Genomic DNA, 26,193 nt, shown 5'->3' with positions numbered 1-26,193 from the left:
TAGCGCTTTGCACATGCGTCATGAGTTTTTGTTGCAGCCATTGTCCGGTTATGCCCTGGTAAGAAATGTGTGTCCGCATATGGCGATATTCAACGTCAGGGGGGTTGGTAACCTTTGTACCGACGGGCGGTATCTTAGTCCAGATTCGCCTGAAGTGCAAGCAACTTATATCAATCAGAATATTTTATATACTCAATACTACTCACTAACTAAACGAATGCAAATTTCTTAGCACAGTAGTTTCGAGGCCATATACTAAAGCAGTGCTCAGCAACCTTTTTTCTCTTGCGGCACACAAACAGAGAGAAAAAATCGCAGCAGCCAAGATTAAGATTAATTCCACCAAACACAAAATGCCAATAATACATATAATCTCTCTTTCAACTTCGATATAAATTTGAAAATAATTGCTGTATATTTTAGTACTCCTGACCAGGGCTGCGTAGTCGGTTACAAATAACCCTGAGTTAACTAAAACAACGTGAATATTCAGCAATGCACTTATAGGGGTGTCGTGTAATTCATTCACTCACAATACACGGTTGGAAAATATTCCACCTTTACAATTTCCTTTTGGCGGCCATATCAGTTTTAAAATTCGGTACTGTACATGCGCATGTCGGACTCGGGACTCGGGTAGTTTTACAAGGTCTTACTCGAGTCCGACTCCGGTGCTCCCGACACCTCCGGGAACGTCGCGGCTGCACATGGTCTCGCGGCACATCGGTTGCGGAGCACTATGCAATCCCAAGGTGATCAAAACATAACATATAGAATTAGTGCTCCTATTAGCGGTAGATATGCTGAAAAACTACTTGCCAATTGAAATTCGCCATAAAGCCTGCCGCGGGTCACATATTTACGCCCATATAGGGCCGCACGTTGTATACCCTAATTCAACATAGTGAAGACAGACACGGGAATCTTTCGTCGCGTTTAAATTGTATTTTAGCGCGAATTAAAATTACAAAGGCAACTTGATTTTCCTCTAATTTGAGGTAACGCTGATAAGTATAAGATTGCACAAAAAGTAAGCACCCGTTCAATCACGGCGTCGACATAATTTCCCTGTACTCCAACTGGTGTTTCAGCATCGATAAAAATACTTTGTATTTTTTGGCGTAAAACTCGGCAGTTTCTTGGCAAGGAAGAACCACTTTGCCGCACTTGGACATTGCCTGCATCGCTGCCTATAAAACAGGAACAAAATATTTAAAAAGGGTTGGTATTTTTTCCTTTTCAAATAACATTGATCATAAAGGGCCCAAAAAATTGGATCATTCGGCGTACTTTCAATCCAATTCGAACGTAAAACTGTATAAATGCCATGGTCAAAACTAACAAATAACAAATTGTTAAAAACTTGTAGCGACAGTGGATTTAAAAAAAACATTTTGCAAACTAACTAAAACAGGAATGTTTTGTTACCAAGCAACCACTTGTATTAAATAGAAAGAGACTTAGCACAGTTCATCCTTTGGCGGACCAGCACTAAGATAATCTAAAATAAAATCCGTTAACCGACAAAAATAAGTCAGTTTATCTTATCAGAATTTCGCCGGAACAAAAGTCTACCAACCCATCTGATTCCTAAAATTTGTGATAAGCCGTGTATTTAATATCGCCAGGACCCGTCATTACAAGCAAATTATTTTCGTAAATTATGACCGGTTCAGGTGATTTACTTAAATTTGCGTCGAGTGTTAAATATATGCAGTGTGTTGAAGTCACCCGACCATTACTACACTGAAAAGTCTTTGCAGACTCACCAAATGTGTCAATCAATGATGCAAGCAGGGCAGGCTGGAAAAACAACTGGCCTGCAGTGAGGTTCGAACTCACTACCTCCGGTCAATGGCTTTTGAGTGTACTAGATTGTTAAATACCTGCAGTGTGTTGAAGTCACCTGAAGCCGAGGCTCCCAACACAGCAGCACCCAGTAAAACCGTCTCACTCTCCTTGCCCAAGATGATTGGCCGACCTGCCAATACGCAAATAACGTCAGCAAAAAAAACATTAAAAACACGCCATAGCGCAAAAACAGTTGTATATTCATTTTTTACCTATTTTTACCTCGCACATCGGTATGTTCGGTATGTAGAAATGTACAACCACCATACGTAAAAAAGTGTCTTGTTGATTTAAATGGGTTCACATTATTTGAAAAGTAACTAAAGGTAATATATTAAATGCTATCACGATGTTATTCAGCAAATCGTGTCGCGTGTTCAATAAAAGTTGGCTTGCACACAGTAAACAGCGGTATTTTTTAGAAAAAACAAGTTCAAAAAACGGTACAGTGAAACCACAACATCAACGTTTTTTCTCTGACACTTAACATGAGGCGGTTAGACATAACGCAAACTAGATAACGTCGACTTTCGACCAACAAAACACATTTTTACCCAGAACGTTTGCGTGAACTTGTACGAACAAGTCGTTTTTGCTCAAACCGCCGCACATGAAAACCGTCGTAATGTTGTGTCCAGCTTTCTCCATTTCATCAACGATGTGTTTCGACCCGTTCTGAAAACGACAGAGTAACCTAGGAAATATATAATTTTTCTATAATATAGCCTTCGAAAATTCAAAATGGCTTTTTTTCGTCATATGTCACTTTATCGTTTTTGCGATTGTTATATTGTAAAATTGAACCGATATATTGGAATACATAGGTAAAACGTTACTAATTTGCATGGAAAAAGGATATAGAAAATAGCACCTGCTAATCACCAAATCTAAAGCTTTGTTATTATAGCAACAAGGCATAAACATTTTCAAACTTAAAAAAAAGGTATTGGGCGAGGTTAAAAATTTGATTAGGGGTGTGGTTTGCTGGAGTTAGGTAAACGGTTGTATAGGACTTATTGCAATTTTGGCGTTATTTAGTCCTTATGTTCTTATGACGATCTGTGTTTTAATCCGCCGTTAATTTTGTTCAAATTTCGATCTTACGGCTAAAGTCCAGCTACACAATTCGCCTCAACTAACCAAATTGCTTTCAAACAGAGTGATATAGCTTTTCAGTTCCTGTATTATATTACCAATACTACGACTCACAGCCAGCGACTGAACCACAGCCAGGTATAGAAGGGCCAGGCTTCGAAGTGAACTGTCCAGGGTCAGGCCACAAACCGCCCCGGTCAGGGTCGGGTCGGCCACCGGCGAACGGTTGCCATGGTAATCGGGCCAGACGTGCAGGTGCCTCGTAAGATGGTCGACGCACTGGTCTGGTCCGGACATGGAGTCGAGAAGTTGGTTAAGACAGATTTGTCGATGCGAGTTGCTGCAAGTGAGGTAAAAATGAAGGATTAAATGGATCAACTTATTTTTTTTAATTAGCGCCGCACGTAATATTACAGTCAAAAATTAGCTACACTCTTGACTTGTTTTGCCCCACTTGTCGGTGGGCGTTTTTCAGGCGAAATAGTTTTCAGGTTTAAATTAATCGGTGGTTCCAGATTTTATTTGAAAGATTTGTCGATGTCAGTTGAAGTAAGTGGAATAAAATGAACGATTAAATGGTCGACAGTTAAGAAATGCCTTACATTTCTAAAAAATTAGCGCCGTATTTAATATTAGTCATATAAAACTAGCGACACTCTTCAGTTTTCCACCACTTGTCGATGGGCGTTTGTAAAGCAGAATAGCTTTCTGGTTTATGTTTATCGGTGGTCATAATTGACATCTTTAGCAGTTTAATAATGATTTATTGTCAAGCAGTGTGATAAGAATAATTTGTTCGCTCGCTTAGGAATTTACCGGCCGAAACAAATAAAGCAACTGATCCCTGTTAGACTTTGGGGCAAATAGACGTAACTTAAAATTTTCGCGGGCCATAATTTTATAACATACAAAGGCTGGGACTTTGGTTTGGGAGACGCCATGAAAATTTTAAGGCATGACGTCACAAAGTTAGGTCATAATGTCGTAAAACAATTAATCCTGAAAACAGATGCTGTTCTGCAGGGAACTCGTGCGCAAATACGCAGATAACATGCAGTTTAATCGGGTCACTTCTGGGGGTTTAGCGGACAACATGTGGCCCGCGGGCAGCAGGTTGGACGCCCCTACTGTAGGGTGTATAGGGTTCTGCATATTGATCAAATATTTATGGGATTAATTAGCCCCAATAATGTATGTTAAAACACTAAAATTCTAAACAAAAAATATTTATTGCTGTGTATTTTTTTTTTACTACCTTTTCTTGGATATTGATTCAAGCTCCTTGCATGCTGGATGTGAATCAATAATATAGTCAATCTAGATAAAAGATATGATATAAAATATAAATACAAACTAGTCATCAGTGTTATAATGACTTAGTCATTTCGTTAACTTAAGTGCATGTAAGTAACTATTTCCAATAATTTGCTTTGACCTAAGTCTTTTGGAGAAATTACCTAGGTTAAAATAAAGTGTTTTCATTAGGCAGTTTTTCATAAAATTGGGTTATTTATCCTAATTTTTGCACATAGAACAATTTTTCGCGTTTTCATTTTTTTAGTTGATTTATTGCTGAAATTTAAATGAGTTCCTAATATTTCCAGTTATTTTTATGACCTAACTGGGACTAGACTTAAGCAAATGATTACTTGCACTGGGACTTGACCTGATATTTATTCAACAATAACGGACTAAGAATTGAGTCATTTCAACTTGTTTACAAAACGCTAGTCATTTACAAGTATTACATAAAGAGGGAATTAATAGCTACCAGTTTTCCAGTTGCACTCTGGCCACCCTCATTCAGCCATATGTCAGGCAGCATTGCCGATTTGTAAGGACCCCAGACTCCTGGCACAAATGTTGGGTTTTTGCTAACCTGTGTAACATAGACAGGTTAGAAGAAAATCTAATATACTAACATAAAACACAAAACACTACAATAGGCATCTTGTTTACTAACTCCAGAAAACACTTCCGTTAAAAGTTAGTCATTTTGAGGGTGGTACCACTTTAAACTATAACTTCTTTTACAACTTTTATAGCACAATTTTTTTTATTTAACACATGTTTCAGGGTTGCCACACAGTTTTATAAAAAATGCTAGAACATTTTTAAAAAAATTCATAGCATTTTAAAGATCTAAAATTAGATCGCTCAACATTGTTTAAATATATTTTGAAAACAAAACAGTCAAAAGGCATAGTCAACATAATAACAAATGCTAAAGTTGATTTTTTAATTGCCCTTACTTATACCTTGACACATAACTTGAAGCTGTATACAATTAAAATAACTATAAAGACTATTAAAAAACAGGTTTTTAAAAACTTCAATCCACAAATCAATTCAAAGACTTTTAAATATTTTAAGACTTTGTGGTGACTGGCAACCATGTATGCTTATTTTGTTGTAAGTATCTCTCACAGCCATGTGACAAGATGAGGTGCCACAAATCATTGCTATTCTCTGACTCATGTCTTCTGCAGTTAAACAGGTTTGCCCGGGCACATCTGCACCAACTGTTCCAATCCCACCTGCATTTTGTAAGATAACTTTGCTTAAAAAACAATGAATATTTAGTAATCTTATTACCGAAATAGCGATAACATCCATGTAAATATTTTTTTCTATTCACTTTAGGGTCAGAAATAGAAAAAGGTTAATTTATTTATATTGCTTTGAATTTATGAATCAGAAATTACACGCCATTTATTATAAAATATATTGTAAAGTATCCATGGTAATAAAAAGTGATAAAGTACCACAATGTCCATCAACCAAAGGTGCAACATGTGCTTTATTTGCAGACTAATTAATTTTTTTGTGTTAAATGCAGATATGAAAAAGTTAATAAATTTCTATTGTTTTGATTTTATTAATCATAAATGGTATGCCCTTAATTAGAAAATGTTAAAAAGTATCTTTTGCATAAATAAAAATGATAAAGTACCACAATGTCCGTCAATCAAAGATGCACCAACTGGAGTTCCAGGCAACAAGCCCATCGCTTGGGCTGATTGTGAACTGAGGCCAGAACCAACAGCCGCACCAGGATAAAGTACATCTCTTCCTAAAAACACACACATTCTAAATTTAGTGTCCAATACAGAGCAACAATTGCCTTTTGAAAACCAACAGTGCAACATTGCCTTTAAAAGAGTCTATGACAGAAATCGGTTGGTGTTATTGAGATTGCAAGGCAAGATACATTAAGCCTGCGGAAAGGTTGGAAGTACTATTTCAGCAATATTGACTAGATAACAGTTTACACCTATGTGTATTCCGTGGCTTAGTCCCGCTATACCAATTCACATTTCAAAAAGCGCTAGTTTGTGTTATAGATCAGTGTTTTTTAAACAGGTGAATGGTTCATCCCAAGGTGAATAAAATTTTTGCAGGGGTGAACCAACCAAAAGGGGTGAATAAGGGTGAACCGTCAGAAATGGATAAGCTCTGCAGAAAATCGACTACTGAACTGTTGTTTTTTGGTGTTTTTTTGCTTATTGTAATAGTGAAGTTGGTTTGCACTGAGTGTACTATATAAGTAAAAAATTCGGTGACTGTGTTTTTGGCTTTTGTAGCTTTATATTTCTGGAGCTTGAGTTCATCTTAACAAAAATAAAAAATAAATCTTTTTTTGCTGTTGTATATAGACAAGATAGTTTTATCAAATCATAAGGCAAGGGTGAATGAAATCTGGAGATAGATGCTAGGGGTAAACAAAACTAAAAAAGTTTTAGAAGCACTGTTATAGATAGTTAATCGTTTTCTATTATTTTAGTTTTACCAAGTTTGCCGAAGTCATTTTGTGTGATGTCTTCCAGACCAATTTCCACCCAAAATGTTTTCACCCATCCCTGTTCTGGATGGTATGCCCATTTGCACACAAGCGGACACAACGATCGACTTAATGATCCAGTCGCTTTGAATGTCATGAAATCTGGCAATTCGAAAAAGTGTGCAGCCTTACTCCAAGCTTGGGGATTTTCCTTTTAAAAGATATGTACAAAATGTAAATTTACACATAAAAATGTACCTATGCTGTGTGACTATATGCACCTTGAAATGTACCTATATATACACATGAAAAATATATATATATATACCTTTGTGATATGTGATTATATAACAAAAAACGATTGCTAAACCTGTTTAAGCCAGAGAACTTTTGGTGGCTCCATTTCCAGTGACATTTTACTGCCAACAAACTTGAGGATTTCATGATTGGTATCATTGATTGTCTCTGCTTGCTTCTCAGCTCTATGGTCACACCACATTATAATGTTGAATTCTTGGTTTTCAACATCTTTATCTAACAAACAAACAAATAAAGCTAAAATTATATTGTGTCAACATAAAAATATTAGTAAAAAGTGGTTAGTTCACCATGATGCAAGTTTGGCATATAGTCTGGTGAAAACTCGATGATTCTACAGACTATCAAAGATATTAAAAAAGAAAAATCTACACAATATTTTAAAAAACACATTATTAAAAAAAACAGATGGTGTATTATAAACATTTCTAAAAATTCCAGACTAGCAAAGATATTAAAAAAGAAAAATCTACACAATATTTTAAAAAACACATTTAAAAAAAAAGCAGATGATGAATATAAACATTTCTAAAAATTCCAGACTATCAAAGATACTAAAATAGAAAAATCTACACAATATATGAAAAAACACATTAAAAAAAACAGATGATGAATATAAACATTTCTAAAAAATCAGATTGTTAACAGTGCCACCTTTATATCAATTATAAAATTTAAACAATAAGCATATACAATCAAGCAGAAAAAAATTAATGCAGACCAAAATTTAAACAGCGATTCTAGTTATAACACAAGTTTACAAGAATTGTTCACTTGAACTGGATTGAAATTTTCGTCTAAAACAACAAGGGAACAGGTAGCATCAAATCCAATTCCGTGTATGAGGCTTTTGTCGATGTTCCCGGATATGGCCTATAAACAAACAGTTTACACATTTAAAAAATTAAGTTTCAACATTTTTAGACATTAACATACATATCTCTATATGGCAGGTGTGGGCACTGGTCTAAAATCCTACAATGCACATTATTTGGGTTAGCATGCAGGTTAGCATTTGGATTTGCGTGGATCAAAGATTAATATTAAAAAAGAAATATTACAGGGCCAATTCACACCCAAATCCTAACCTGCATTTTAATAAGTATTTGAATGCTGTGGTAGGATTCGAGAACAACACCATACACTTGAGATATTTTAAAGCAATGTGTACTTATAAATTGTTTTAACCAGCTAGATTAAGACACCTCAGGTGCACACATAATCTTGATTGTACACTTGGAAAGTTGGCAATGCACATGCAATATCTAGGTGAAAAGTGTAATAAAATGCAATCCAGCCAACAACTGGTAATTATACAAGCTGCAAAATACCTTTACTAGTTTACAGCACTTTGTCCAAATTTCTTCGGAGGATTGCTCGTAATGTCCAGCATGGGGTTCTTTTATTATTACTGCTTCTTCAGAAATCTTACATATTGTTCCAGTGTTGTCTACCAATGCAACTCTTACACTGCTTGTGCCAACATCAACCCCAATATAATATGTCATTATAAATACAGTGATTCTGAAAGCGGTAAGGATTAACTTCAGTAGCCAAAAAATATAATCTTACTGGTGTGGAATTTGTATTTAAATTTTTTTACACTTGAGTGCATTTCGATGCCTTTCTGTCGATTATTTGGCAAAAATTGCTATCCAAAAAACACCAGTTATCTTTATCTGATTCTGACGAAAAATGTTGTCAGGCAAGTAAATTACAAAGGCGTCTGGTTTACACACTGTATTATTTGGCGTAGGACTTGTGTTTATTTGGTGTGACTCTTTGGCGGCCAAAAGTTAAGGAATACATACGGAGTTTGAAATAAACATTTGGAAACGTGTCTTCGCGTTGATACCATAACGGCAATAAGGCAACATTTAACGGTGAATTAGTGAGCTTAGCAAGATTGCCAACACGAATTTTTATTCTAAAGTTTCTGAATTTTAACATGAGGAACTATATATCTTTAAAATGCATTTTGTTTCTAAACATTGCGGCATAACAAACTGCAGCCGATTGAATTTAGCAAAATGCACGCATGAGTTACTGTAACACGTGACTGCTGTAAAACGTACCGGCTCAAGCGAAACATATTTAAAAGAATTCAGAGAAAAAATGGTGCGCTTTGTTGTTCGACAATCGTGATAGAATGAAGAACAGGTAGATCAAAAACTACTTCAAAATGGCGGAGGAAGAAACTAACGTAATAAACCTCTTCAAAAATAAGGTAAGATTGCTTTTTAGTTGACAAATCAGTTGACTTCTAGGTTCAAATTCATTCTACGTCCCGCGGCACCAACCACTTTAAATGGCATCGATTCGATATAAAATATTTCGGGACAACTACATCGTTTTATTTACTTTTCAGTTACAGGGATTCACCTAATTTGTAACTTCAGTAACCACAACGTACACAATAAATAAATAAGTAAATAACGCCAGAAACTGGCATTAATGAACATTGACAAGCAACAGTAAATTCTTCAAACATAATTGAACTTTTGTACTAAACAGTGTTACAATTGTTGGTGAAATAATTTGCCTTAAAAAAATGTATCCAAATTCTGAACAACTTTTTTATATTTTAGTTGGAAGAGGCCATTAAACTGGTTCCCAACCTGACTTCAATGCATCCTACTGGAATGCAGATGTGGCTAAATGCACTCCAAACTGGAAATGATGTTTGTGGTTTTGTGACATGCAATATAGAAACAACTTGTTGTATATATATTTAACTATTAGCTTCTTAGCACAGAATCATTTCTACAACATAAAGAAAATGCAACTAATAATCAAAAACAAAATATGTGTAAATCAAAAACAACTTTATTGTTTTACCGTATTGGAAACAACTGTATGTTTACTACTTGTTTAAAATAACCCAAACATACTTTGTTTTAAGCATGCTTACAATATTATAAACTTCATTTTGTAGCCTATATATCAATTTAAAAATATAAGTGAAATATTGCACACACATACATCTAAAAAAAATGTGGTCTGGCCCTTTTTATGTTGGTTTTTGATCCACTATAACAACTATCATATCAATGAAATATTATTAAGTTTAATAATGCTTGTATATATACATTTTCTATTTTTGAATTTAGAAAAACATTAGGCCTACTTGCTTTTATTGGCTTTATATTGTTAACTATTTTTCTAGGTCCAGTTTAAACTTTCCACAACTGAAGATGGTTCAATCCAAATAATCCTATTGCAACCAGATCAGGAGACTCAGCCTTCAACTTCAAAGTCTCATGTTTTTTTACCTTCAGTGGGTTCTTATGAATTTATTTTCATAGAAGTTTAAAATTTTAAATGTGTTTTATTGTGTTACCCAACATATAAGTCATTTAAATATATTAGAATGAAATATATATATATATATATATATAAGTTTTTAAACATTAAGCTTTAAAAGTGCTATTGGTTTTCTTATTAGGCATTTACTCAATTGTTACAATTTAACTTTTGTGCTGCTTAAAGTAAAAAAATGTTGACTGAAACAGGCAAATTCTCTTGAAAGAACTGATATAAGTGAAGAAAGTAACTCAAATTCCAGTTCTAAAGATTCTTTCGAAGAGTGGGGCCTATTTCATAAAGAAGGAAATATTGTTGCACAGGTATCTATTGTTTTATTTTAGGTTAAGTGTTGGGTCATTTTAGTGTTTTAAAAAGGCTTTAAGTTAGTTCAGTTATGTGTCTATTATTGGCCACTGTGGAAGTTGCATTGTGTGCTTTCTAATAGCTTTGTGCCATTGTTTAACATTTTGGTCCAAAAATAGGAAGTAAACCAGTGTTGCGCCTTGCATTGTTATTCTTATGGAAAGTACAGCAAGAAATGGTTTAAGATTACTGAACTAAACAAAAGCATTGAATCTATATGGTTGTATATATTCTCACATACAGCTTTGTCGTTCATATTGTATTGGGGGTCTATGTATCTGTTGACCGTCTTACTGTTAAAATTTCCTGCAACTAATCTTTCTGTACAACAAAGGTTGTACTTTGTGTGTCAATAGTGTCTTATGCCTAAATATAAGTTGAGAAATGTTCATAAAAATCAGCAGGATTTGATCTAATATTCTAACGTATAATACTATTAAGACACAATTGGTTAGAAGAGGATATAAGTGTTAAACCCGGTTTTCAAATACCTATGTTTCCATGAAAGGCTTTTCTATATTTGAAATATTTTTATTCCGCTGATTATCCCTGGTTATTTATAAAAGTTTTTTAAACTTAATGTTGTCTTACATTGGGAAGCAAGAATTAAATAGCTAAACAAACATGCTTTGAATTTCTTGTAGTGAGTCGGGTAGTAATTTTATTAGTTTGCTAAAGTCTAATAAGCTTAAAGATGTTTTAAGTTCGTTGAAAAACATCTAAAATAAATCTCTTTATTCACAGTGTGGTTTTAATTTTATGCATAGCAAATTATTCAACTAAAATACACTTTTGTTTAAGCCAATAAAGGAAACTGTAAAAACTGGTGACAACCAATTTTACCTTCACGATGACCTGGACAACTCAATGGATGTAAAACCAGAAATTAAAAGTGAAATTTCCCTTTTACTTGACACTCCTTTTCCAGGTTAGTAGAACATTACATTTTTTTCTGCTACATGCAATAACATGCCTGTATTTTTGGATATTTACCTTCAGGTTAAGCTATTATTTTTTTCACCATTAATGTCAGTGTATAAGTTAGATGATGAATGTTTTTCGCTTGTAAATTTTAGGATTGTGCTTTTTTAATGTACTATAAAAGATCACTTTTGTTACATAGAGCACATATACTAGATTTTAAATCCATATTATTTAGAAGTTGGAAACCCTTCGACTGGCGCTACTAATGAATTAAATGATAGAATGGTCAAATCAGAAATATCAATTGCTGATATTCACTCAGGTATGCTTTAAATACCTTTTTTTTTTATTTTTTACTGACTTGTTAAATCAAGTGTAAAATGCAGACCTATTTAAGTAATGTTTATCAGGGCATATAACTTCCAACTTAACATTTATGCAGCCAATATACCAAGCCTGACAGCAACAGTATATCATTAAATGGAATTATAACCAAATAAAACGGGTTATTTTTCGGGCCTATTTGTAATAGATTGTTTTATAGCAGGCATTGAAATTTTATATTGAAAACCCTAAAATCGATTTTGGCTGGACTTGGGTAGGTGTGAAACTTTTGAGATTTGGTCATAAAGTTATGTAATCAACAAGTATATATACTTTAGAAACCTGCTGTTTTCGAACTCTTACCCAAATATGAATGTAAGCAAAATACATTCACGGAGAAGGTGCAAAACCAATGATTTTTTCAATTAATCAATTTTCTTCTAAAAGTTCATTCTATTTTGTTAATTATGCTCTACGATTTTAATAGAGTTTTGTGAAACAATATAAACGAATCCCTGTGTCCCCAAGTGCTTAACGTGACCAAGTTTAAGAACCCTTGCTTGATAATGTAGAAAATTTGCAATGGGTTGACTAAACAGTTTAAGGTTGGTATAAATGGTATAATTAGTACCGAAAAACTGTAGATTTTAAATAGTTATATAGATATTAAATACTGATGTTCAGCAGCCCAATTTGAAATATTAACCCCACTTTTGGTGCCATGTATATTTTTATAACCTAACCTCATAAATAAAATTATTTGTTGCTTGTCAACAGTCGAAGTAAAGGAAGAAGCGAAAATTCTGGTTTCCATAGCTACGGACAGCTGGGAGTCGCTGCCCGAACCAACGCCAGTTGAAACTTCTGTGAAAGGGTAAGGGGTTTCATCTTATGATTTGCAAGAATATATGTACCGCTCTATTACTGCAAATAATGTTGCTGTGCGTAAAGCTACATTTTCAAAGTATGGTACAAACTTGGGCTCAGTAACATGCCTAACCTGAATGTATAAACCAGGAGTGTCTAACACGCGATATGGCACGTGACCTAATAAAAAATGGCACGCAAAAAAATTACTGAATTTGTTATTCAGCCAATTGCCAATGTATATTCACAATATAAACAATCGCGGAATTACGACAATTAACGCTTTTACGGCCGACCTCAAAACTCCGCCATTGTATATTGAAAATAAAATAGACCACTAAATTTTTAAAAATAAAAATAAAATTCACGAATTTTAAAAAAATCTTTTTTTTTCAGCACTTCCACGGCCGACCTCAAAACTCCGCCCTTGAATATTGAAAATAAAAAAAGACCACTTAATTTTCAAAAAAAAAAAACTCACTGAATTAAAAAAAAAAATTTTTTTAGGACTTCCACGGCCGACCTCAAAACTCCGCCCTTGAATATTGAAAATAAAAAAAGACCACTTAATTTTCCAAAAAAAAAAAATCACTGAATTAAAAAAAAACTTTTTTTAGAACTTCCACGGACGACCTCAAAACGACGCCAGAACCGGCCGGGGAACCACCGGTGGGGGGACCACCGGTCGAACCCGAGGCGCCCCGCTTTCCATGCGTGCGCCCCCAGTGGTACCACAGGCCGCCGCGCCGACCCCGCGAGCAGCTGGTCGACGACCATTGTGACGTAGATACTGCAGTGGTGGCGAGCGACATGCGCACCTTTCTGCGCAGTAACACGATCTCCCTTGGCAACTTCGCGAAGAATTATCTGCAGCGGACCCAGGTGGATGTATTTTTTTTTTAGGGGGATACGTTTACTACCGGGCCGGTTGTGAGAGTGTGTTTACTGTGTAGGGTTAATTCGAATGATGGCCACTGTAGCTCTTGTGTGCGGTTTATTGGAGTATGAGTTACTTAGTGCAGGGTTTTATGAAACACAAGTTACTGTGTTGGAGTAAGAGTACGTTTTATACTGAGTTACGTTTTTTACGTTTTATACCGGCCACTGTAAAAGTTGTAAGGCGTAGTAAGAATATTAAATCCCATACAGAAGTAGGTATCATTTTGAACATTTCGAATATCTCTTTATTCCTTTTTTTTTAAATACCTACTTCTGTATGGGCTTTGTATTTCTTAGTGCGTGTTACTTTGTTGGTTATGAAGGAACAGATGTTTTATGTAGTTCTTGAGCAGTAATAAAGAAAGCACACATCAGCAGAATTACCTGCTCTAAACATAATATAAATTGAACGACAAAGTCAAGCAGTAAAATTAATAGTTTTCCAGTATCTGTTTATTGTGGGCTGACTATTTTTAAAAGCAGCGGTCAATTAACTTCTCATCTCTGCCAAGTTTAGCTCTTGTCGCACAGCAGCCTAGTGGCATGTCTAAAATATAATGCTGGCGTTCACAACTGTAATCTCTTTTTGTTCCGAAGGGCACCCTCAGCGACTTGCTAAACCACCCCAAGCCCTGGCGTGGTTTGTCGGCCAGGGGACGCTCCATGTACACACGTATGATGGAGTTTCTCAACGCCGAAGACCTCAACGCAATTGTGGCGCACATGAAGGAGATGTCGGGTAAGAGCTTTGTCGCTTTATGGGCCTAGGAAAATTGTTCTTTGCGGCGGTATAAGTTTTTAATGATTATAATAGTTGAACGATGTTTTCGATATGTATTACACTTAGGTTGCTTGCGAATGGCGACAAAAATGAGAAAAAAATTGGTTCCTGTTGCGTATCGAACATTTTTAATACATATTTATTCAAAAATTTAGAGTTAAAACATGTTGTTAAATACGTTACAGTTTCCAAGAAATTTTTCAACAGTGTATGTGTAACCTGGGCAATACTAGGTTTAAATAAATAAAAGACTTTGCTGACCAATATAAAACAGCTTTATTTTCGCTGGAAACAGGGCGCATCTAGAAATCTTAAAAGGGGCGAATTTTCTCTTTGGAGAATTTTCCCAGATTCGGCCGATACAACCCTATTATCAAACGAGTACGAATACGACCCTTTAGCATCGGGTATCGTATTCAATCCGGTATTCATCGCAAAATGAAAATCCCTGATCGTATGTTAAGCACTTTATTATTGATATTTGTAGCCCGGCCCGGACCTCCGATAGTGACCCTTCCTATAGAGCTTATGGAGACACTGAGGGGATGCGATATGCCTGCCAGCGATTTGATAGAGGTTATAGCTTCGAATCTTCAACTTCCCACCGAGCAGTTGGTGGAGTACTGCACCTCACAAAGAGACCTCTACATGAAACGTGCGTTAACTTTGTATTTTGTAGATTTTTTTACCCACTTAGTCGTTTGTTGACCCGTCTTGTGCTATGATCAACTATGCAATATATAACGCCCAGCTATATGCATCCACGCTACGTGTGTCCTAACCGATTTATTTAACTTTTTTTTGTGAAAATGTTATATTAACGATTTCCAACAAAACTTTTTAAAATACTTTTTTTACCAATTAACGTCGTTTCTTGACTTGTCGTTTTCATACGACGATGAAGCTAGATGCAGTATTGAAAAATCGACAACATTTTAACCCGTCATGAATGGCTGGATCCCCTCCATATGTGTCCTCAGCGATTATTTTTATCTTTATTTTGTGCGAATATTATATCAACGTTTTCCGAAAAAGCGGGATGGCCATGCCTGCTCTTCGCCATTTTAATGAAATCGTTCTTAGTTTACTGCATTGTTTCAGAACTTGAACTCTTTAGTTTAGTATAATAGATCCTAGCTAAATAATTCAGAGTAATAGCTTTGTTTGATGGGTAATCTAGTATTTTTTGTCTTTTGCGTTTTTAAGTTTTCTTAGTACGTTAATAATTGCAAAGCACACAGTATAAAGAAGCGCGGGTAAATGTTTCTGTATAAATGTAATTCTATCTAAAACTATTAGTATTTCCCAGCATAACGTCAAAAGGGTTGTATGGAAATCATCTAAGCTAACAGATTTTTTTTTTCAAGGCATATTTATTGTTTTAGATTTAAGTGACGAAAACGCACCATTGATAAGCGACAGGTGAGTTCAAATTCAACTTTCTTGTCTTGTATCTTGATCTTTCCATAAGTGGTACCCCACCTTTCTAGGTCACAGCAACCCACCCCAGGAAAAATCAATATCGCGGTACCCTTTCCAGTATTTTCGTTAAAGGCTCTACTCTTATATCACAAAAATCGAAATTGAAACAAAATGTGCGGTCCCGGTTTGGCCGGAGGTCGTGAGTTCGAACCTCACTGGCTAGAAACAACTAGCCTGCCCTGCTTTAAAAAAATCCAAAATACTAGGTGTTTCTAGCCTACCATGCTTGCATCATTAATTGATATATTCTCTTAGTCTGATGCGATGAAAATATTGCAGTCTCACACAAATAGCTGTCAAGTGATTTACCAATAGAGCTATATAGTTAGAATTTTAAAGTATCAAAAATATTACTCGGATCCCCAAACAAGGTTTCTCAAACTGGAATTCGCGGAATTTTTAAGTCGTCCGGAAAAAATTTAATTTAATTCATTTCCTGGTAAATAATATAAGATTAAGCAGTATATGCACATTCATTTTTTTTTTTTGGTTAAAATTCTTATGAGTGATTGTTGTACATAAAATGTGTGAGGTACTTGGTTATTTTAAGAAGGCAAAAGAGTCCGCCAGGTAGAAAAGTTTGAACCATTGACTCAAGGCATAACGGCACCCTTAATAGAACAACTGCCTTATATTCAGGGTTGCCTCAAAATCTATAAATGTATAAATGTCGCTGAACTTGTTTGCGTATTAGGAAAATTTCTTAAAAACTTAATGTTTTACCAAAAGTGTTTGTAAACAGCCTTTGAATTCATTTTAGGTGCGTCTGTCCGTTCAGAAATATGGTGCCGTAGAAAAACGTTTTTAAAACTATTTGTTGTAATGTTGTTTTCGAATTACACTCAAAACAAGTCGAAGTATATATTGTTTTCTTTATAAACCAATAATTGTTTTTTTAAAGTCGTAAAATTTATTGCATAATAAAGTGTAGCAACCCTGATATCGTTTAACCTAATTTGTTGCCGTTATGTGCAGTGAAACATTTTCGGAACGGAAGCGTTCGGACAAGCAGATATGTCCTCAGATTGGCTGCGGCGTCATTCTTAGCTCTAAGGTTGCTCTCAAAAGTAAGTAAAACTATCTTAGAGCTTGTTTGTGAATCATATTCCTGCGAAATTTTAAAATGACTTAAGTCCAAGTCAAGTTATTTGTGAAATAACGTAAGTCCAAGTCAAGTCTTTTCGAATAAATAACAAGTCAAGTCCCAGTCCAAGTCATCAGTTGCGCAAGTCAAGTCATAATTAGAGCAAGTCAACTTCAAGTCATGTCCTTGTCATAAAAATAAAACGTTAAACTATTAGAATTTTTAAACTCGCATGATTATTAACAATAACTGAACTAAAAAATAAAGAAAACGGAACATATAGCAAGCAATTTGTTTTTCTTGCAAAAATTGGACGAATAGCTCAATTTTATAAAAAAAACATACTTAAAGAAATGCTTTATTTCCAAAAAAGTCATTTGTTAAAAAAAGTCATTTGTTAAAAAAACTAAGTCAAGTCAAGTCATTTTGCCCAAATGACGTAAGTCAAGTCAAGTCATTTAAAAACAGTGACTTAAAAGTCATTGACTTAAGTCATTACAACTCTGCTTTTAGAACATAGTGTTTTCTATGTATATCTCAGGGTTCTATAAACACAGCAAGTAGTTAGCAAGTAGTCGCCGCTTTAAAGGCCCTGTGTAGTTAAATCAGTAGTTACTTTTCTGATTACATATTTAGGCATTTACAATCTAAAATCTAAAGTTTGGGTTCTGAATAAATAATGATTTCCTAAGACGACACATAACATGTATAAGACATATTGCCGAAACAGACGACTTTTAGGCCTCATACTGTGTTAGTAACAATATACTTGTGATTTCAAACTGGGGTTTCCACAAAATTAGTAAATAGTCTTAGAATATTTTCTAAGTGCAACTCAAAAGTAATGTATTAAAAGTACTGTTATAAAACAGATTTTTCAACTAATTTGAAATGTGCTGACCGTGGCATTTGTACTGTTTTGTTTTTAAAGTAGACAAAAAAACCTAATTCAACTTCAACTGAAGGTCTATTATACGCGTGATCCAACTGTAGGTCTATGTATGATAACCCAAAAAATTTTCAAGCGATTAAAAATTTCTGCATTTTCGCCCGCAGACCACTTGATGTCGCACACGGGCGCCCGACCCCACGCTTGTCCGAGATGCGACAAAAAGTTCGCCACCTTCTCCAACATGAAGACACACGAAAGGCGACACGGAAAGCCGCCAAAGACCAGTAAGAGGTATGGGCACTTTTATAAAGAAAAAACGGTTTAAAATTGTTCAGAAGCGTATATACTAAGTACTACTAAATACCAAAGCCAGTACGTAGTAGAAACAGTTGAGCAGGGGCGTATACAGGGGCCACAAGGCTATCCTTCAAAAACTGTTTTTTTTTTGCCTAATTTAACTACGTAAATGCGGAACATTCGCGCTTCTGCCGAATCTAAAGTTTTCGACCATTCTGACAAAAATTCAGTGCCGTGCTTCTAATCGCAGTCGTTTGACTAATGACAGTTCTGGCAAGTTGAACTATAATGGCGTTTTCATACGTAACTGTATAAGTTTACGCTTTAACGTAACTTTCTGACATCATTTCGGAAAATTTTCATGCCCCCCAAACAAAAATCCTGGATCCGCCCCTGATATTTAATGAATATTTTCTTCGTTTTCAACATATTCTTAAAAACGAATTAGAATTTAGGATTATCACCGCCAAATCTCATATAATCTAAATTGAACACATTCCAGAAATCGTTTGTGAAATAACTGTTCCGGTTGGATGCCGAAAGTCTTCATTGCAATTTTATTTTCAGGGCGGTGACGGCTGCTGCTTTACACAGAAAAGATTCGCCAGCAGCGGGTAGGTTTCATAGTTTTTGGTGCGATGACACCCATGTATAGTATTTTACAGTCTAAATGTTGTCCTTATAAAAACTCAATTTTAAAAAGCAAATAGTATGATAGTATGGATAAAGGCAAATTCATGATTACATAGATTCATTTTTGGCCATATGCTAGGTTGAAAATACATTATATGTACAAGATTATCTTGCCTATTCCAAAGTACTATACGAAATACGGCGCGTTTCCGAAATTGGTAAGGGTTTACCGCATATAGTAAATAATGGTATTTGTTAACCGATCACATTTTATGAACAACGCTTTGACCACAGTTAACAGAGACCTATACCAAAGTTATAACGATAGCCGTTACAAAGTTGAGGCATTCCGGCAACTTTGTTGATGTCCTTAAATTTAATTTTTCTTTCTACTTGCAGACACGGACACGTTGAACTCAATTGAAACGACTTCACCCGCTTCGACCAAGTTAAAGCCGACGACAAGCAAGTAAGCAAAAGCCGCAGTTTCCAGTGTTGTAAACAAGTCATTTTAAAGTGGCTCAAGTCCCAGTCAAGTCATACTTAGAGCAAGTCAATTTCAGGTCAAGTCCTTGTCATAAAAAATATCACGTTAAACTATTATGTATTTTTACCCGTACGATAATGAGCAATAACTTAACTAACAAATAAGAAAACGACACATAATTATTGCAAGCAAATTGTTTTATTTGCAAAAAATAGGATAAATAGTCCAATTTTATTAAAAAAAATCATTTTAACCCAAGTCGTTTGTCCGAAAGACCGAAGTGCACTTAGTTCAAGTCATTGACTTAAGTCATTACAACCCTGGAAGTTTCTTGCTTTTCGCCAGTTGTATAACAAAACAGCCATAGATGACTTAGTTAAAGATATTTAAAAAATTTGCCATTGTTGCATAAAATAAACATGTCTTGTAACTTGCCTGTAAGGAGCTCACACTACACAGTCTCTAATTTGACAGCGACGGCGACTAATTCCAGCGACTTCTTGTGATTTTTCCAGGTTCATGTGCGGCTTGTGCTCACAACGATTCGGCTCCCGCTCGCTGCTCAACCAGCACATCACGTGCCAGCACTCGAGCGTGAAGCTGCGCGACCGCAACGGCGAGTTCGTTTGTCACGTGTGCGCCAAATCCTACCGCACGGTGGCGTCACTCGTAGGTATGTGCAATTGGTCGGTGCTTGCCGAAGAATGTCAAAAAAAGTTTTTCACAAAACAAGTAGACTTAGGAAACAGTTGATTTTTGTTTGACACCGTTCAATTTGGTGGTGATAATTTTTCGAAATTTGTATTAACCTTTTTCTTTTTTGTGTTACCACTCTATTAATGTTGTGTTACAACCATCTTGCTTTGTTTTAAAACTGTTTTAAAATAGTTTTGACATGCGACAACTTTCCCATTGCCAAATCTTTATCTGTTTAGATTCGTAAATTGTAGAATAGCTTTTAATGTTCGTTTTATTTTAAAAATAAATTAATTGATTGCATTATAGTGTAGCTGAATCTGAGACGGGGTTATTGGCTACCAATGAATAACTTATAAGCCGTTAAGTTTATAACTGTATATTGGTTCGCACATTTGTGGTTAAGAGCTTTATTTATTTTTTGGTTTAGAATATTTATTTACTTTTCTGATTTAGGAGATTTATTTACTTACGCTAACAACCTTTCTTGAAACCCTTTAGCTTAGCTCTTTAAGGAGTCGCAAATAATATTGGGTTAATACTTGTTATGGGTGACTTGTGTTTTTATTCGGCTTGTAATTGTATCGTTACAATGACAACAGAAAGAATGTTTAAGTAATTAAAATTTAATCACAGTTAAATCAAAAGTTGCTAAACTAATCTCAAAAAAACAAGAAAAAAAAAAGTGCTTTTGAAGCTCTAACAACTTTTTAATGAAGTCAAGTTCAAAATTAATTGCAAACCCCCATAAATTCGTAGTTCACCTGCGTTCTCACACTGGGGACCGTCCCTTCTCGTGTCGTCACTGCAGCAAGAGTTTCTGCACCAAGGCCAACCTGTTACGTCACGAGCGTACTCACTCGGGCCTGAAGCCCCACAAGTGCCCAAAGTGCCCGTCACGCTTCACCGAACACAGCTCTGTCGTCACCCACTTGAGGACCCACACAGGGGAAAGACCCTACCAGTGAGTGTTTTTTAAAGTTTTGTCTAAGCAAATTTATGATATCTGAAAAGTTGATGTTTTTTTAACGGCTCTTGGCCTCTATAGTGCCTTTTCGTTTTTTTTTAGTATTTCAGCCCATATAACTTCTACTGTGCTTACTTCAGTTTATTTGCTGACTATTTTGCTGAAATTTTATTTCATAAAATGTTTGCTAACAATTATGTTTTCATGCCACTCTTAACATTAAGTTGGCATTTTTATTTTTAGTTTGACATTACAAAGTCTTGTGCTAACAATCTTTTTATATTTGTGTTTAGGCCATTTAACGTTCACTTTTGTTTCGACACTATTTATTTTTGTGTTTATCCTTTATCGATTTTCGTTATCGCCGTTTGTCATTTTGAATTAACATTATTTATTATTTTTTTCGGACCAGTTTATAATTATTTGTAAGCACTTGTTTTATTTCGTTTAATTTGTTTTTTACACTTGAATGGTTTTGTCTTTGGCACTGTCGTTTGATTTGACGCGGCTTAGTTTGGCGTTAAACATTTTTCAAAATATGTTTTAATCCCTTTTGCGGAACGGCCTTCTTGATTGTGTTAAGACTATATTCAGATTGTTTTTACACCCCTTTCTTCATTTCCAGGTGCGAAGTTTGCAAGAAGCGCTTTACGCAGAGCGGACCACTAGAGGCGCACCGCGCCCTGCACAGCTCGCGTCGCCCTTTCCTCTGCGACATTTGCGGAATGTCCTTCCGCCAGAAGAGCAACCTGCGCGCGCACGAGATGCGCCATCGCGGCGTAAGGAAACACGTCTGCCGCGTATGCGATCACTCCTTCCAGTACAGGAGTAAGTTTGGTTTTTTGGTTAAAACCTTTCGATTCTTGTATGCTGACTTGGACAACTAGATATATCTTTGTTTTCTAATTTCGCTTAAATTCTAGTTCAAATTCAGATTTTTAGCAAAATGCTATTCTATTGTTATGTCGAAATATAGAATTTGAGATAATACTGTTGATTGGCTTGCTGTGTGAGCTACAAAAGCACTTTGGCTTCAAATCACTCCGAGTAAGTCAATTTTCTACCGTTTTATTTAATGGCTACCGGGTTAACCTTTTTGTCTTTAAAATTTCTATAGCCTATGCTTAAACTCTGGGCTAACTCATAAAAATATAAATAAATTATTGCGCTTTTTTAATCCTCTGTTCATTGTCCATTACAGACTATAGGTATCAGGGCCTTGTATCTCACATTTCTTTATCATTGCAGGCTTAGGGATAAAATGCCCTAAAAAACGTTTTGCAAGTCTCGAGCAAATTGTTCGCCACCTAAATGGGAACTTAAAGCTTTCCACATACGCGAACAATCGGCCATGGTTATTGACTATAGTAAGGAGAAAATCAATGGTTTTGGCAAATCTGTTTAATGCTGATAGAACATATAGCCGACCTACATTTACTTTTTCTGGTATTCTAACAGACAGATGCGCATATTTGTTTTTTTTTTGCTTTTTAAAACATTTACAAGCATTGCAAAATAGGAAATGTGCATTCTTTGTTTTTTGGGAATTTCAGCGGAAGATTAACCCTCGTATTCTTTCCCCAGCCGACCTCTTCCGGCACATGTCCAAGCACAACGGTGAGCGACCTTACGCGTGCAAAGTGTGCGAGCAGACCTTCACACGACTGCAGTACCTCAAGGAACATGCGCACAAGGTGCACGACATATCAGGGTCAGTATCAAGTTTATAATCAGCCAGTGTTGCAACCTGAGTCATTGGACTGAAGGCAATTTTTATGGAAAATGTCGCGTCTGAAATTGTTACGTTTAGTTAATTTATTTTCAATAATTTGACTGACTTCGAATGAATTTATCTTAGCACATAATTGCCTACTTTTTATTAGTGTTATTTAGAGAGTTTTGTCACGACCAAATTTTAATAAACCATTCACTCTATTTTAACGACGTGATCGGAGTGTACGTAGTTTCCCGTTTTAATTTTTGATTTCACTTTGTGGAATAGTTTGTCGCGAATTGAATTAAGTGCACCAAAACTATTTTATTTTACAGTCACAGGTGCGAACACTGCGGAAGTACCTGGAGTAGCCACGCTGCCCTTGAGCGCCACCGTGCGACGTGTCAGGACTCTTTATTATCGTCGGGTGGTGTCGCCAACAAGCAGGCTTTGTTAGATGGCGATAAGCTAACAGTACGTTGGATCCTTTGTTTTAACAATATTAATTTCGTTAAATTGCTTAAAAAAAGGTTGCGTATATAACGTGTTCTGTACTATGTTAAGTAAGCGTATTATTGGTGTAACTTACTAAATAATAGATGTGTTTATAATGATTTTAGGACTTCTTGATAGCGTTAGTTTCGTAAATACTATACGTTGGGCCACTGATGGTCCGAGTTGTGTTCCATACACCTCTGTATAAAATTTTAATCTATTGTTAAATCTTCTTAAAAATGAGATTAGCCTATGATTGTAAGGGTTTGATTACAGCCGTTAAGTTTAGATAAGTATTGTATTTGTGCGACGCACAGTTTGAGAACCACATATTAAACAATCGATTTTCGACCTGTGTTTTTACAGGATAATGAATTTATTGCGGAAAGCCCGACATCTTTCGCGGAACACCGTTAAAAATCACTGTATTAGGGCATCCTTCGCGCTTGTGGAGCTAAAGATGTTGTTTATTTCGACTCTTGATCTTTTTCACTTAAGACATTGTCGGACGCCGGTGACGCCGAGATGACCTTTGGACCCTCGATGCTGCAAGTCGTCTCTGTGGATAAGATCATCGGGGAAGGAGTGCTCAACGATGGAAAGACCTATCTGCTGTCTGGTAATCATACCGTTCTTAACCTACTAATGTGGTCCAGGGGGGGGGGGGGGGGGGCTCATCAAGGGCTTAATTAACCGCTGAGCGAACAACGCACTTTCTCAGGGCACCAAGGGAAGGGTATACTACATAAATTTTCATAGCCGAATTTTCAATGGATCCTCACTGTTTAATGACTCAGACCTCAAAGTATCATGTCACCGCTCTATATTTTTAAATGACAATACCTTGCCTGGTTTATTGTGTTTCTATTTTGAATGACAAATATATGGCACCAAAGTTTTAAGTTCTTTGGGCCTCTAAAATGCCTGATCCTGCCCTGCTAACATCGATTGCCTTGAACTAAACACAAATTCGTTTTGAAGGTAGCCTTGGTTCTTGAATTTGAGCATTTGTGTTCGGTTGAAACTGCTAAACTTTGTCGGATTAACAATGTGCCATTGTTGCGACATATTCGCGGAATACAATTTTTGTATTGAAATAGAAAAATTCAACCAACTATTCCCCGTGGGAGTTTGAAAAGGGTGTAAAACAAACATCCGCGGAAACCCAGATAAACCCCTATTGTTACCGTAAAGTACCCTAACATACCAAACTAACACAAAACACATACTTATTTTCCAGTCCCGCCCGATTCTGACGAGCACCCGCTCTCCCAATCCATGTGCTGTATCACCCCTCTATCGCCTCATCACGACCCAGCAGTCAGTGCCATTTCCAGCGCGCTGCGCTCCGACACCGACCCTTCGCTCTCCGTCACCGATCACGTGACGTCACAGTTCCACGCCGCCATGACGTCATCATCGTCTGACCCTCCAATGCACGTGGCTATCATGACCGACCGCGGTGTGCTTTTCGCAAACGCCGACACCTTGGAACCGGCGTTGCTGGAGACCACCGGCGGCGGGGAAGACCCGAGACTGAAACTGGGGCTTCCCGGTCACCCTGGGGCCGACGCCGCGGGCACCCAGTGCTCCGTTGACCCCAACCTACAGTCCGTCATTGTTTCGCAAGAGGACGACGGAGCGCGTTATGTTGTGGTCAGTGTGAGCGACAGCATTAGCGCCGCGGCGCCCCCTTTTGGTGCCGACCCAGCCGTGACGTGATCGCCAGATTTGACGTCACTGAATGTAATGCGTCATCACGGTGTTTGTCGAGTTTGGTCCGAAATAAGTGCCAACTTTTCGCCACTGCCAGCGGTTTTCATTTGGCTGTCGTATGATTACGCCCGTATAATGAAATGACTAAGCAATATATATTAGGAAATATTGGCTGCGTGATAATCACAAATCGTAATTAATACGCATTTGACGTATCCACACTGCCTTTCGATTACGTTTAAATGAACGTTTTTTTTTATGAATAGTTTTAGGTTCGTGTTTTGATAGATATTGGCCATCCTACAAATTCAGAAGGTAACATCAGAGTGTTTTATTTTTCTACTAAATAATCGTTTCAAACTTTTTTTCTTTCCTGTTGTTTGTTTGTTGGTAGTTATGTTGTTCTTACTTGTTATTAAATAGAAGACGAGACCAGGTCGTTATTTAATACCATACGTAACGTTATATATAAATTCCCTAAAGTTGATTTTTTTATTTAGAAAATTAAAATGTGCATTTCAGATGAGGCCCTAGGCTGTTTTAGTTTGGGCGCCACTGTTTTGGTCCCAGTTTGTTTGCCGCCGTGTGGATTTGAGACTGTAAGTAGTTGGGGTTAGAAATCGCATTCCGTCGGGTTTAGGTCAAATTCCGACTTAGACGTTGTTACAGCTATTCGGTAGAAGTAAATTGCTTTAATTTCGGTTTTATAGCTGGAGTCCATTGGAAACATCGATCTAACAGTAGCATTGGTTTTGCTTGTTTTACTTGTAGGAAGAGCCTTGTATACCGTCAATAGTCAACCCTGATTCTTCGCGGCTCTCACACATGTCGTGTTTGGGCGTTTTAGAATGAATAGTGGTAATTTCGTTTTACTAAACTATGACCCGCGTCCTAACGTACAGTTAAAAGATTTGATAAAAATTTTTTAAGCTTAAGATAATCGAGTTATTAGTTAGACAAAATTTTATCTTTAGGAATACAATTAGGCGACCACTGCCGTACGTTAACTGGTTAGACGATGTGACTAAACTTTGCCCTACCTTATTTCTACGGAGGCCACTGTATAGTAGCAATACACCTTTCGAAACAAGATGTGCGGTTTGGGCGCAAAAATCTGTGTCACAAGTTATCTTGACAAAGGCCACAATAAAATCATCTTTATAAGCTTCGCGCGAAAATTC

At 36.3% G+C, this 26,193-nt stretch overlaps 2 protein-coding genes across 2 annotated transcripts; one reads left to right on the top strand and one right to left on the bottom strand.

The window, feature by feature from the left end:
• Positions 1-984: 984 nt before the first annotated feature.
• LOC146163428 (FGGY carbohydrate kinase domain-containing protein-like) lies at positions 985-8,552 on the bottom strand. The gene is made up of 12 exons (XM_083381353.1): positions 8,377-8,552; positions 7,807-7,918; positions 7,098-7,261; positions 6,737-6,938; positions 5,900-6,019; positions 5,374-5,483; positions 4,718-4,825; positions 4,202-4,263; positions 3,061-3,286; positions 2,406-2,526; positions 1,887-1,981; positions 985-1,190 (listed from the first exon to the last, which is right to left on the bottom strand). The coding sequence occupies exons 3-12, from the start codon at positions 7,224-7,226 to the stop codon at positions 1,047-1,049; spliced, it is 1,317 nt and encodes a 438-aa protein (XP_083237479.1). The 5' UTR covers positions 7,227-7,261; positions 7,807-7,918; positions 8,377-8,552; the 3' UTR covers positions 985-1,046.
• A 644-nt stretch (positions 8,553-9,196) lies between these two features.
• LOC146163427 (uncharacterized) lies at positions 9,197-25,258 on the top strand. The gene is made up of 21 exons (XM_083380489.1): positions 9,197-9,272; positions 9,634-9,726; positions 10,212-10,322; positions 10,558-10,671; positions 11,516-11,642; positions 12,740-12,836; positions 13,447-13,711; positions 14,366-14,507; positions 15,037-15,204; positions 15,935-15,971; positions 17,007-17,098; positions 18,172-18,298; positions 18,872-18,918; positions 19,337-19,406; positions 19,940-20,097; positions 20,880-21,084; positions 21,713-21,915; positions 22,672-22,798; positions 23,137-23,275; positions 23,795-23,915; positions 24,537-25,258. The coding sequence occupies exons 1-21, from the start codon at positions 9,228-9,230 to the stop codon at positions 25,016-25,018; spliced, it is 2,970 nt and encodes a 989-aa protein (XP_083236615.1). The 5' UTR covers positions 9,197-9,227; the 3' UTR covers positions 25,019-25,258.
• The last annotated feature ends 935 nt before the right edge of the window (positions 25,259-26,193 follow it).

The sequence above is a fragment of the Ascidiella aspersa genome, chromosome 2, assembly GCF_963924565.1.
Source record: "Ascidiella aspersa chromosome 2, kaAscAspe10.2, whole genome shotgun sequence".
In the NCBI taxonomy this organism is placed as follows: Eukaryota; Metazoa; Chordata; class Ascidiacea; order Phlebobranchia; family Ascidiidae; genus Ascidiella; species Ascidiella aspersa.
This window is presented reverse-complemented; position numbering and strand designations above follow the sequence as displayed.